The sequence below is a fragment of the Delphinapterus leucas genome, chromosome 6 (genome assembly GCF_059928025.1).
Source record: "Delphinapterus leucas isolate spDelLeu-1000000601 "Yukka" chromosome 6, BTC_Dleu_Yukka2, whole genome shotgun sequence".
Taxonomy (NCBI): domain Eukaryota; kingdom Metazoa; phylum Chordata; class Mammalia; order Artiodactyla; family Monodontidae; genus Delphinapterus; species Delphinapterus leucas.
In genome coordinates, this window is record NC_143134.1 from 101,951,167 (window position 1) to 101,964,713 (window position 13,547).

The 13,547-nt window shown below is 43.7% G+C and overlaps 1 protein-coding gene across 3 annotated transcripts in view; it reads left to right on the forward strand.

The window, feature by feature from the left end:
* PALM2AKAP2 (PALM2 and AKAP2 fusion) overlaps window positions 1-13,547 on the forward strand; it is a 615,632-nt gene that overhangs the window by 575,032 nt on the left and 27,053 nt on the right. For 2 of the 3 annotated variants that reach the window (XM_022579084.2, XM_022579087.2), the window contains one exon: window positions 12,459-12,637. The exons of the other annotated variant lie outside the window; for it this stretch is intronic. In XM_022579084.2, the coding sequence (XP_022434792.2) occupies window positions 12,459-12,637 (179 nt within the window). The remainder of the gene's footprint in view (window positions 1-12,458; window positions 12,638-13,547) is intronic. 3 annotated transcript variants of the gene reach the window in all.

Here is a 13,547-nt window from a genome sequence, read left to right on the forward strand (position 1 = left end):
TAACATCTCCTCTGGTAGAAATTATGCTGGTGACATGATGGAATCCTGAAATCTTAAGGCAAATAAAATCCACTGAGAGCCAAGGTGTGATAAGGAAAGAGAAGTGCTTTCCAACCATTTCCCAGGTGTTGAAAAGATACTTGTTTTTTGCTTTTGGTTCCCTTGCCTTTCGAGATGGAAGATGCTGAGATTTCTATTTTTAAAAGGATGTAATCATTTTCAAAGACCGTTTATTAGGAAAAATTATATGGAAATTGAATCTCGTTGGTTCTTGCATGACTTTTAACAGAAGAAGGTCCACTTAAATAGGGTTCGTGTGGCATTTGTTCATACAGAAGTGGACAAGGCAGATAAAGTCCCCGCCCTCAGGGAGCTTATAGTTCAGTAACAGAAACATCAAAGAAAGGTGGCAGTTTCATAACAGAGAAGCGTGGAGACCTGTGGAAGATCAGAGCAAGGAAGACCGCCTCACTGGGGGGATAAGGAAAGTCTTCCTTTCTTGGGAAACTATCATCTAAGTTTTGAGTTGAAGGAGTTGGGTTGGGTTCAGGGGGTGGGGGAGATCGTTCCAGTTAGAAGGAAGGGCACCTACAGAGGAAGAGAACTTGGCATGTTTGAGGTGCCTAAATAAAGTTAGGGTGGGTTAAAGGAAGAGATTTTAAACAAAACAAAAGACAGTTGATTTGGAGCCAGACAGTGAAGAGCTATGTAAATCATGTCAAAGGTTTTAGATCTTAGACTTTATCCTGCGGTCAGTGGGAAGCCAGTGAGGATTTTCCAAGGGGCAATTATCTCCACAAATCTCCAAGCTGTCCTGCCTTCATGCATGAATTGATGAATTAAAAGTCTTCCTGCTTTCCTGAGTCCATTCCACCGGCTTTTTTTCTATGTACGTCTAAAGGCCGGCCGCCATCTTGACGAGTGCCCTGGGTTATGGGAGAGGCCATGCTCCCAAGAATGAACACACGTGGGCCTCCTCTTGATGGTACTTAGAAGCAGAGACTAAAAGAAGCACTTAGGCAGGTGCACAAGCCTGATTTGAAGGTGTAACCCACGCACTTTTGTAAAACGCCCTTGAGGAATGAGTTTGGGAGGAAAACCCAAACATTTTACCGAAGTTACACTTTAGACCTGTTAAAATGCCTTTTCATAGGAGGGCTATCAGCAGACAGTTCTCTCTTTAGTGCCTGTGTCTATTATTGGATATCCTGGGTTCACGTCCAAGTTCTAGGCAGACCCAGTTAGTTAGGTGATGATTAGCTTAGGTTTTGGAACTAGTTTGCATTTTCATGCCAGGTGTCATGTTGATTTACCAAGTCAGACAATTTGCCCAGTGGGCCATTCTGGACAGCGGTCAAGGAAAAGCTGTGGGTATTGAGTCCCATAACCTGTCTGTTTAGGTCTTTTAATATGTGGAAAGATATGTTAGTTATACATCTTATAAAAATAAGATTTCCAAGGTGTTTTGACTTCTGTTGTCAGTTTGAATTGATTGCACATGTGATGTTCATTACATTATTATAAAGCTTATTGACTGGGTCTATTTTCCCTTCAGTATCTCCCAATATCACAAAGAAAACTCCTAGATAAAAAAAAAAAAAAAATGTTTATATCAGCACAATATTCAGAGCTTGGTGCCTTTGTTCCATGCTGAATTAGAGCTGAATGAGGCCAAGTCTCACTTGAGATGCCCTCAGTCCTCCACAGTAGAAGACCTTGGTGAGGGTGACTGACAGAAGGATTCCCTCCCAGGCCCAGGTAAGAGAGAGCGCTTCTTCAGGAGTGTGCAGTGTTTCCCTTTGCTGCAGGCAGGTACAAATTGCGTATCTTATAGGAGCACAGCTGGCTGTGTGAAGGTTCTAAAGCTGAACGCGGAGTATCCTACAGATGATGATGTACACCGCCAAGTTCCTTGAACATTCTCTGGTGACCGAAGTATAATCACAGTAGCTGCAACTCACCGAGACCTTAAAGCCCAGTACTATAATTCACACACAGTGTTCTCATTTCTCATTTTCTCATGTAACCCTCCCAACAGCTATCTAGGATAGAATCCAAATTACCCAAACTCTTGAGACCAGATATATTCCACATTTTTCTGATTTTAGAAAGGCCGTAAAGTGTCCACACCATTATTTAGAAAAGCAATGCAACACATGTACTATTGTTGAACACACCCAGTGGAGTCTGGGGCTGCACCTGTCATCAAATTCGATTTCTGCTGTGAAACTTAGAGTTTGTTCTATTAAGTGGGATCAATAAAGACCAAGAAGAACCTCATGCTGGTTCACCTCGGGTTTTGCTGCCAAATAAGTTATGATAAAACTTAGTTTTAATCGTTCCTCTGTGCTTTCAGAACTTAATTTCAGTGCTCCAAACTACAACAGTCAAATTGCTGGTGCTGTCCAAAGATCTGGGCAGATGGCGAGGGACTAGCATCGTCCACGTCAGCCATCTAGCCTGGATGCTTTTGTGAATTCTTTCTGAAAGTTCATGCCCCAGGAGGAAGCTCAGTCATTCACTCTGGAGACAGCTCATTGCCTGAAAACGTTGAAAGGACTGGGAGCTCAAGCAAGGAATCCATTTCTTAATTTGAGGATGCGCGGGGATAAGTGTTCACTCCACTACCTGACCAGGTTTGGTGGAGTAGGGCCAGCGCTGGCCAAATTCATTTACTGGTGGTCATTGAACACCATGTCTGCTCTCTGCTGTTCCCCTTTGCTCTTTAAGACTGTTCCTTCTGCCTTGGATCAGAAACTCCCTGTATTTTTATTTATCTGAACCCAGCGAATATGTTCATTTTTAAAAACACATGCCATTTGGGAAGGAATTGGTAAGAAAAGGTTAGGTCGAAGTAGAGTTCGGCAAGGGGTGAAGGTTGAAGGTGTTCAGTGAGGTCAGAACTTCTCCAATTCCAGAATTCAAAGTTCTTTCTGGACATTGCCTTCAGTGGTTTGAAAAGGGCAACTGTCATGGTTAAACCCATCACCTTCACTCCTGAGAAGATACAGACTGTGCTCTTTCTTCTGTGACAAGCCTATGGTCATGGCTTCTGGGACGTAGAACTTTGGAGAACAACACTTCCTCCCATTCCGTGTTGTAACAGCTTCTGCTGTCACTGCTGATTGCGCTGGGTCTTCTGGTACACACAGCGTCTGGGTTGTCCCTTGCTTTGCTGGGGACATCACATGGTGGCCTGGTTACTTGCCCTTTACCGATGCCTGGTTACCCCATGCTCCAAGTTAGGAGAGCTGCTTCCAAAAATTCAGACTCAACTGCACAGCTGTGTGAACCTACATACAAAGTAACATGCAGTCTTGAGCTGAGAACGAAAAGGTGATCAAAGGACCTAATTCTTGTAAGATCCCTGCTCTGCGCCTGGTAAGAAATGTGAGCTAATCTAAACCAGGCCTGGGAGCAGGATGACCCCCGTGACTGCTGGAGTTTAGGGCAGGATATGACAGTCTCTTACTAACCATGGCAACTCGCTGTGAGCTTCCCTAGGGAGATTGGTGTTTCAGAGCCATTTCATCTTTGTAAATAAGCTGCTTGCTACTTACGGGGGGAGGACTAGGGGTGGTGGTGGGAAGAGGGTGCAGGACAGGCCATTAGAGCACCAAAGAACACATTCATGTTACATGTAATGGTATTTTATTTCTCATGACCTTGAATGTAAAGGTCAAAGGTTTCCCCAAAAGTTGTATGCATCTGACATCACAGGTATTCTCAAGTCTCTTTGTCTTTATTTCTCATTAGTCAAATATAAATTCATACCAAAGCTGGTCAAGGAGAATTAAACATGTGCTTAAATGTGACAGTCATTTTTCTGGATTCATATCTGAAGTTCGAATCCTGACTCCACTGCTTGTTAGCTGTGTAACTAACTTACTTCACCTCTCTAAACCTCAGTTTCTTCATCAGTAAAACGGGAATAAAATAGTACCAACCTCATCAGTAAGTTAGTACAGTCAGTGCCTGGTGCACAAAAGGCTTCCAATAAGAGTTGTTTTTATTGCAGGTTTTTTTAAAATTAATTAATTTATTTTTGGCTGCATTGGGTCTTTGTTGCTGTGCACGGGCTTTCTCTAAGTTGTGGCGAGTGGGGCCTACTCTTCCTTGCGGTGTGCGGGCTTCTCATTGCGGTGGTGTCTCTTTGTTGTGGAGCACGGGCTCTAGGTGCGCAGGCTTCAGTAGTTGTGGCACGAGGGCTCACTAGTTGTGCCTCACAGGCTGTAGAGCACAGGCTTAGTAGTTGTGGTGCCTGGGCTTAGTTGCTCCGCAGCATGTGGGATCTTCCCGGACCAGGGCTAGAACCTATGTCCCTTGCATTAGCAGGCAGATTCTTAACCACTGCGCCACCAGGGAAGTCCCGTTACTGCAGTTTTTGTTCTAAGAAAAGACCTAGAAAACCTTAGCAGAGTTACTTATGAGTTATTCTTCTGCAGCCACTGGAGCCCTGATGTAAATGATACAACATGCTTTTATAAAATTGCTTTCTAGTCCTAGCTGAGATTTATTCATAGTTACTTCTTTAGAATTAAAGTTTCTCATATAAAATCAGAGTTCAAGAATTAGCTTTCAATAGTCAGCTGTGATTTCAAAAAACAAAGGCCATTATTAAGCATGTTGGGTGACAGTGAAATTACAAACTACCGTGAAAATATTTTCTTTTTTGGGGAGGGGGGTGATAATGTTCATAGAGCTGAGCTCACTGTGTTGGTAGAAATGTGTTTAACCAAAAGATCTTGGCGGAGCAATTGCTACTTACCATGATTTTTATCCTTACTGTTTTAATTAAATTTTTTTCTTTTTTTGGTCTTAAACTATGCTTCCCCTGCAGATGCAAAACTCTTTCCTTCTCCAGTTTTCATTTTCCAGTTCTGTTCAGAGGAATGATCCAATATCGACAACTCATCCAACATCCCACCGTACCTTGAAGTAATAATATTTGGAAGTTTCTCAGACTTGTGTCACCAGGCAGGGGTGTTTCTCATTTCTGAGCTAGTCTTATAATCTGAAGATTCGTATCATTGCATTCTCCCACCCCTGGGGCCTTCAAAGGAGGAGATGAAAGGACCAGGGACCAGCTCTTGGTGTGTGGGTCATAGCTGGAACCATACAAGCCCATGGACTCCGGATCTGACAGGCAGGGTATTCCCTTGTATTGGGAGGAAATGGAATTTAAAATGCAAGTCTGAGCCCCTTTCTTTCTGGTGATCTGCGAGTCGTTTAGACATTTGCAAGCTCACCCCAAGGCTCCGTGAAGAAAGGAGATCATTGAGGGGGCTTGGGCCAAAGCATGTTATCTGGTGGGCGTCTTTGTTCGGTTTGGTTTTTAAATAAGAGTGGGTGATGGCTTTTTCCTTTCTTTTGAGAAATGTAGAAACAAAGGATCTTTTATTTTTAAGACGTCAGATGCTATGTGTATAGAATATAGTAATCACCAAAATCCTAATGTTTGACCAAAATAAATTCTTAACTTTGGGAATCCACCCTCTTGGCTTTTTAGAAGTTAGTCCTCTTCTTATAGAGGGAGGGTGTGGGCTGTCATGGATGGCAGCAGCTGTGTACTGAGGACATGCAGCCCTAGCTCTAGTTTCCCTTGGGTGGGAAGAGTTGAGGGTTTTTCTCTCTGCCCCCATCAGCACAGGGAAATCCATCTTGTTTGGAGAATCCAGAAACGCAGTCAAGGCGTGGCTTTTTCTCTCTGGACAAGGTGTGGCTTAACTACTTAAACAAACAGGAAACACAAATTCATGTTTCCTAGTTTTTTCTTCCACTAATCATGGGAGACAGCATTTACTAATTTGGAGTGAAATTCTGCTTCCCCCACTCTTCTCCTTAGTCTGCCTGTGAGAGTCACCGGTGAATGTGACCAGTGCTTCTCTAAGGCCCCAGGAGGTGTCAGCTCAGTAGCTCCCCTGGGCCTGTGTGTGCTGCCTGGTGAGACAGAAAGGCTTCTGGATCTGCCTGGTCCATGAAGGTTAAAGCCCCAGCTTTATCTGCTTTTATTAGCATGTGTGGTAATACTTAAAAGAAAAAAATTCTGGTTTGTTTTATAATTTAAAATTAATTCATGCTTATTGTAGAAAAAAACTTGGAAAGTAAAGAATAAAGATAAAAGGCAAAGTGATTCATAATCCTAACTACTCCCTGCCTAGTTTTTCTCATGCACACATGTGCCTGGAAGATAACATTGGGTCTACGTGTGTATTAGTTTCATATTGCTGCTGTAACAAATCACCACAAATATAGTGGCTCAAAACAACAGAAATTTATTATCTTATAGTTCTTGAGGTCAGAAATCTGAAATGTGTCAGCTATGGACTGAATTGTGTCCCCTCTCAAATTCAGTATGTTGTTGAACGCCTAACCCCCAATGTGATGGTATTTGGAGATGAGGCCTTTGGGAGATAGTAAGGGTTAGATGAGGTCATGAGAGTGGGGCCCTCATGATGGGATTAGTGCCCTTATAAGAAAAGGCACCAGAGACCCCATTCTCTCTCTGTGATGTGTGGACACAGCAGGAAGGTAGCCATCTGCATGATAGGAAGAAAGCTCTCACCAGAACCTGACCATGCTGGTACCCATGCTGATCTGACACTTCCAGCCTCCAGAACTGTGAGAAAATAATTTCTGTTTTTTAAGCCACCCAATCCATGGTATTTTGTTATGACAGTTCAAACAGACTAAAATAGTGTCCTTCTGTGCTAAAATCAAGATCTTGGCAGGGCTGTGTTTCTTCTAGAGGCTCTTGGGGAGAATCCATTTCCCTCCCTTTTCCAGTTCTAGAGGCCATCTATGTTCCTTGGCTTGTGGCCCCTTCCTTCATATCCAAAGCCAACAGTATAGTATCTTCAAATCTCTCTCTCTCTCTCTCTCTCTCTCTCTCTCTCTCTCTCTGACCCTCCTGCATCTCTTTTATGAGGACCCTTGTGATTACACCAAGCCCAACTGGATAATCTTGGATAGTGTTCCCATCTCACAGTCTTTAACTTAATCATACCCGCAAAGTCCTTTTGCCATGTAAGGTAAATATTCACAGGTTTGGGGGATTAGGGTTTGGACATCTTTGTGGAAGCCATTATTCTGCCAACTGCAAGACTGTTCATCTTATCCTGACTAAGTTTTACCGTGTGTCATGTGTGCACTTTTGTTTTCTTTTACACAGCTAATAAGTAGTGAGTTAGGATTTGAACCCAAGCAGTCCAACTCCGGAGCCTGCACTCCTAAACCCCTGCAGTATTTCTGCTTTTGTAACCTGCTTTTTCTCTTAATGTATTTTGAATATTTTCCCATGTCCATAACTATTCCTCTAAATTTGAGAGACTAAAACATGACTTATAATGGCTAAATAATACTCCATCATCTGAATAAGCCACAACTAATTTAACCATTCTCTTATAGTCAGATGCCTTTGTTGTTTCCACATATGTAATTATAAGCAAACAAATGAACAATGGTGAAAGTTCTTGTACATAAGCTTTGTGCCCATACTTATTAGTTGAACTTGTGCCCATAAGTTAGTAGTTAGTGGTTAACTAGTATACACCAGAGAATAGTATTTTCCAAATTGTTTTCCTCAAGATATTAATAGGGATTCTATGAAATGAGGTTCTGTGGTTAAATAAATTTGAGAAACGCTGCACCCCCATTCCTAAACTAGAGATTCACAATCATATTAGCACTAAAACCTTAGAGAAGTCCCCTGGTAAGGAAATCTATCTCGTTTTATCGTTAAAGCTTTCTTTAGTCGAGTGTTTCTCAAACTTATTTGACCAATGACCTTTTGACCGTTTGCAGTGTTGAGTAATATTCTTACAAAGCTAAGGTAATAGGACGTGATTTTAGAAACATGGCTTTGGAATCATCCCAGCCAAGTGAAGCTGCTTATCCTCAAACATCTTTAAATGCTTAAGTCTAAAATTACTCTAGATGGAATAGTTTGGACAAAATCATATGTATGAAGTAAACTCGAGTATGTTTTCTACCGTCCACTTTGAATTCCAGTCTAGCTTTCTTCTGTTGGTTCCTATGTCAGTTAAGCTCACGTTGCCCCTGCTCCCTGCTCTGTAAATGTCAGGGACCAGGCCTTGGCCAAGACCACCACAGGTCTGCCTTGAGGTCTGCATGACACTTACTGTTCATGTTGTTTCTGGGATCCTTCAAGAGAGCTATTTTGTAGAGTGTTCAGCCCAGGTGAGAAACTAGATAGCAGGATGTTTATCATTGAAAATAGAGGCCACTTTCAGCTACCATCAGCTATTCAGTCATTCACCAGGTGAATAGACTTATATGAGAACAAGTTTTGATGGGACAAGTGGGAATGGGACCTGGGGGTACTGGGGAAGTGCTGGATGCACGCTAATGAACACCAAAGATAACCATCATTGTTTGGGGATTCTAATGAGATTTGTCCTCAGGGCCAAGGAACTTCAAAGTGCTTTCCAAGGCCATAGAAGATGAGACAGACTTCCCAAGCTTTGCATCACATTTATGTCATGACCCCCATGGCCCAAACAGCGGTGGTGCCTGCAGTGTCTATTACTGGTGGAAGAGCGCGAGAAGTTTTTTCACCATCCTAATCAAAGAGAAAACTTGATTAGGCTGCAAGCTAGGTCCCTCTCCAGCTTTTTGATGGCCTGTGTGGTTCCTAAGATTGCGTGAGAATTCCAGTCATGGTTGGAACCGTACTGGAGGCAGGGTGCTTGGAGATCACGGTAGAGAAGCCCAGCCAAGCCGACTTCCCCAGATGTCAACCAGCCCAGAAGTCCGGGGTTGGGGCTCCCTTTCTCTGGAGACCTGTGGCAGCTTCTCCTGAGGCTCTGATGTGGCCTTGGTTATCTGAACCCCTCTGTTCTCTCCAAGACCTCTCAGCCACCTTCTCTTTGGAAGACACTGCTCCAGACCCGCTAAGCTAGTCTTTGGTTCCTGTTACTCATGTGACCTCTAGTGGCTGTAACCGGCAAAACTTGCTCCGGGGATGGGTTTCATTTTGCTGGCATACTAAGAAATGAGCGGGAAATGTCCACTCTTTATAGTAACTTTTCACCCTCTTTACGATTCTCTTTCAGCACACACCCAATTATATAATTTAGCAACAGTCAACACAATTTGGGTTCCAGACCTGACTCTGATTGTTGCTAACTAATGTAATTTGGATTGATGTTAAGCATCTGAGCCTCCATGGTCTAAATTGTTCAGATGTCATGACATTCACCCTGACTACATCCTAGGGTGTTTGTAAGGATCAAATGACATGAAGCCTATCAATGAAATGCCATATAAATGTGTTTGTTATTACTCCAAAGCCATCGCGTCTGTGGTTCTGTAGACCAAGATTGTTTTGTCTCATGTGCTTTGGTGAAGACATTTAAACACTTTGCTCAGATTCTGTATTGGGAATTCTGTCCCAGTCCACAAGCATTTAATAAGTGGCTGCTCTGTATATTTCATAATGGACTTGCTGATTCATTCAACAGCCTGAACTCCTGCCTTGTGGGATTCAGCATTGACCGGGACAGACAAGGCCCTCCTCTAATGGAGTTTACATTCAAATGAGTTAGGGGGATTCATAGCCGATTGAAATGGTCCCTATCTTCAGGTGACTTTACAGCTTTATTGAGAAGAAAAGCTTAAACAACCAGATTGATACAGTCAGTATGTGAAAAAGGCTTTCCCAGAAGTATAAACAAAGTATTATGAGGCAGGGGTGGTATATGTGAAAGGGTGAAGTTAGAGGCAGTGAATATGTACTATGCTTTCTAGAAGTTTAATGCTGGAGGATTGGCTGGTGAGAGATGATTTGGACACTTGAGAGGTCAATTAGAAAGTGACCAACCTGGTCCTGTGGTATCTATTTCTAGTTTTAGAAGAGTTGTGACATTTTTATGCAGAATTTCCCATGAAATTGCTCATTCTTACTCCGTAGACATATTATTCTTTGAGATTCCAAATAAATACTAACTAGATTCATTGGGTGCTTGCCGTTCTAGACATTAATTTAGTTCTTGTACCAACCGCATGAGGTAGGTACTTCTATCAACATACCAATTTTACAGATCAGGAAACTGAGATAGAAAAACTTCAAAAAAAAGGGCAAGTAACTTGCCCTAAGGGTATTTGGCTGCTAACTAATGAGCTCAAACCCAAGCAGGCTGGCTCTAGAACTGCATGCTCACCACTGGGCTGTATTGTTTCTCAAAGCTTCATTTTAAAAGTCAATCAGGGACTTCCCTGGTGGCGCAGTGGTTAAGAATCCACCTGCCAATGCAGGGGACACAGGTTCGAGCCCTGGTCTGGGAAGATCCCACATGCCGCAGAGCAACTCAGCTTGTGTGCCACAACTACTGAGCCTGCGCCCTAGAGCCCCTGCTCCGCAACGAGAAGCCCAAGCACACCTCAGCGAAGAGTAACCCCCGCTCACCACAACTAGAGAAAGCCCATGTGCAGCAATGAAGACCCAGCGCAACCAATAAATAAATAAATAAAAGTTAAAAAAGTCAATCAGAACTTTTAGAGATACACACTACGTATTCAGGGGTAATATTGCCTGAGGTCTGAGATTCCTTTAAATATTTTAGTACAGGAGGGTGGGAGAAAGGCAGGCAGGCAGGACAGATGGAGCAAGGGTGGTAAAATCTTGATAAATGTTTAATATAGTTGATGGGTCCATAGGTGTCATGATAGCATTCCCTGATTTCCATAATAAAAAATAGAAACCGTTTCTAGAGAATTTGAAGATTGAAGACCTTAAAATATTTGTAACCTTACTGTTAATATCAAAAGACTTTTTATCGATGATCTGGGTAATTAAGGTCAAAGCAATGAGTTTCACTAAGTTCACTAATGTAATGGTGGGTCTACAGATGGAGTGTCTGTGTATTAAAAACCACTTCCCCACCTAACTGCCAAATGTGCTGGCCATATACTTTTTTTTTTTTAATCAATAAAGGTTGATCTTCTTGCCAAATGTATTTGATAGAATAGCAAAATGTTTGAGTTAGAATGGACTTCCAAGACAACTTCTCCCCAAATTCTCATTTTCTAGCTAGGGAAGTTGAAACTTGGAGAACTTAAGTGATCAGCTCAAGATTAAAGGGGGAACATTACATGATTGTCTACAGCCAACCTCATGGCTGGTTCATGGAAGAGCAGAAATTAAAACTCGGGCTTCCTGAACTCCGGGGGGCTTCCCAACTCCCATCAAAGGACCTATGCCCAGTAAAGTCCTATAGCCACCCACACAGAGACATGGACCCCAGGCTTCACTTGTGATTCCAGCTCCATCAGGCAGTCTTGGGGGGAGTGAGGCAAAGAAAGATGAGCTGTCTTGATCTTGGGTCTGGAGGAGGTCAAATGGGTCTTTACCCTCCCCTGGTGGTTTCTGAACTTTTGTGCTTGAAATATCCATTTATTTTGTGTGTTTTCTCCACATTCCTTGTTCGCAGACCCTAGCCGTGTCTCCCATAAGGGGCATAGTTGGAAAAATCATGACTGTTGCACCTGAAGGTACTTCTCAGCGGTGCGTTTGGGGCTCTGGCAATATAACCCACTCCTTCATTGGCCAGAAGGCATTTCCCAAGAGGGTGGGATGCAGGCGGTCTTAGTGACAGTGCCTGGCATCACCACACCACTGTGGATGACTGTGGACCCAATCTTCTCATGCTGAGAATACCTGTATGGCATCTCAAAAACTAAAACCTCACCTTTCCCAAGTCTGACGCACCCCTTTTCTACAACATTGAAGCTGCTGTTGTTGGCATTCATTCCTTAAGATCCGGGATCTCAAACCTAAGTGCTTTCAGGACCGTGGCAGGTAAGGTAAAGAATGAAGCTGGCCAGTGTAAGACTGGAGTGACCTGGGAAGAACAGCTTAGTTCTCGTTCAGAGGTTTTACAACATGTGTTGCCCATACAAAAAAACCAGGCTGGTCATCTGACCATTGGTGACCTTTGATAGAGAAGAAAGAGGGAAGGAAACCAGGAGACCTGGATACCATCGCCAGCTCCTGGTAGCCCAACGCAGCCTTCCCTTTGTCGAGCCTAAGCTTTCCTTATCTGTAAGAAATGGGTCTTTAAGGTTCAAAGGCACCGCCACCTCTGACAGTCTGATTGTATGATCTGTGATAGAATACTTGTCCCCAAAACAACTGGAGTCAGCATCTGTCTGTCTGTCTGTTTGTCTGTCTGCCTGGCATATATCTGCAAAGAGCCTGAGAGCCCTCTTTGGTCTGACTGACTTTAAAACCGGTTTCCTTGAGGTCTTCGTTGGATGGGTTTGTGACATTAATCCTTAAGCACGTTGATCCCTGTAATAAAATGACCTGCACTTAACCATCATTCTGGTACCACTCAGTATGTCAGAGGTTGCTTTTTTTGCCAGTGTTCTTCTCTTCTTTTCGAAAGCAGTCGTGACCAGACAAGCTTAGAAAGGGTGTTCTCTTCGTGTTGTTTCAGGGAAAATAGAGAAAGTCCAACCTCCTCCATCCCCCACACCTGAAGGTCCCAGCTTGCAGCCTGACTTAGCCCCCGAAGAGGCTGCCGGATCACAGCGGCCCAAGAATCTGATGCAGACCCTCATGGAAGACTATGAGACACACAAATCTAAAAGGCGCGAGAGAATGGATGATAGTAGTGTAAGTTTCGCCTCCTTTCCTCTTTCCCGTGTCCAAGGGTGAATTTCAGTACGGCGTACGGTACTCCGGTTCAGGCATGGATGTGTGTGCGGTTGTCTGGCCAGCACTGTGGTTCCAGCACCAATTTTCAAATGTGTGGTTTAACATACCTGCAGTTGGGTTGGGGGTTTTGCCTTGTTCTCAAAAACTTTGATCATGCAAAGAGTGGGTCTTTTGGCTGCCAAGTTCTAGTTTGAGTCTACTGGTACGGCTAGTGCGTGAGGTGTGGGGTGTGTGTGTAGAAAGACACCGCGCAGGGGCAATGCGGGAGGAAGGACACAAGCTCCCTGAAATCACCCGCAGGCACCGGGGAGCTGATCTCAGCCATCGCTCGCCTGTTCTGTAGAGATGTTATTTCTCTAGAGAACTATGACGATGCTATTCCTTCAGTGTCTGCTCTGGGCGATCCCTATAAATGGTACACAGTGCTCAGAAGACAGTGTGTTTTGGGCTGTTACCAAGCCAGTGTGTACAGTCTGGCAGGAGAGAGCCACTTAAAATGACAGTTAAAAACCACATAGTTACCCTGCTACCCTCAACCCCGAGAACTTTGCACATGACATTCCCACCAACCACAAAGGAAGTCGTCTACTCTGTGGTTTCTTTCTCCAGTAAGCGGCTTAAGAGCCAGTGCTGTCCACAGCCTGCACAGCCAGGAGCCTGGGGATCAGCCTCAGGGGTCCGTGCCAACCTCCTTGGAATCCATTAGCATTTATTGAGGTAACTACCTCCTCCCCCCAAATAGCTTGGTTGGGTTGAGGATACTCCCCAGTTGACCCAGGACAGTCCTGGTTTATGCCTGTTGTCCTGGAGTAATTATTAATAACATCATCTCCTTTCCCTCTTAAAAGTTCCCCAGTTTGGATGCTAA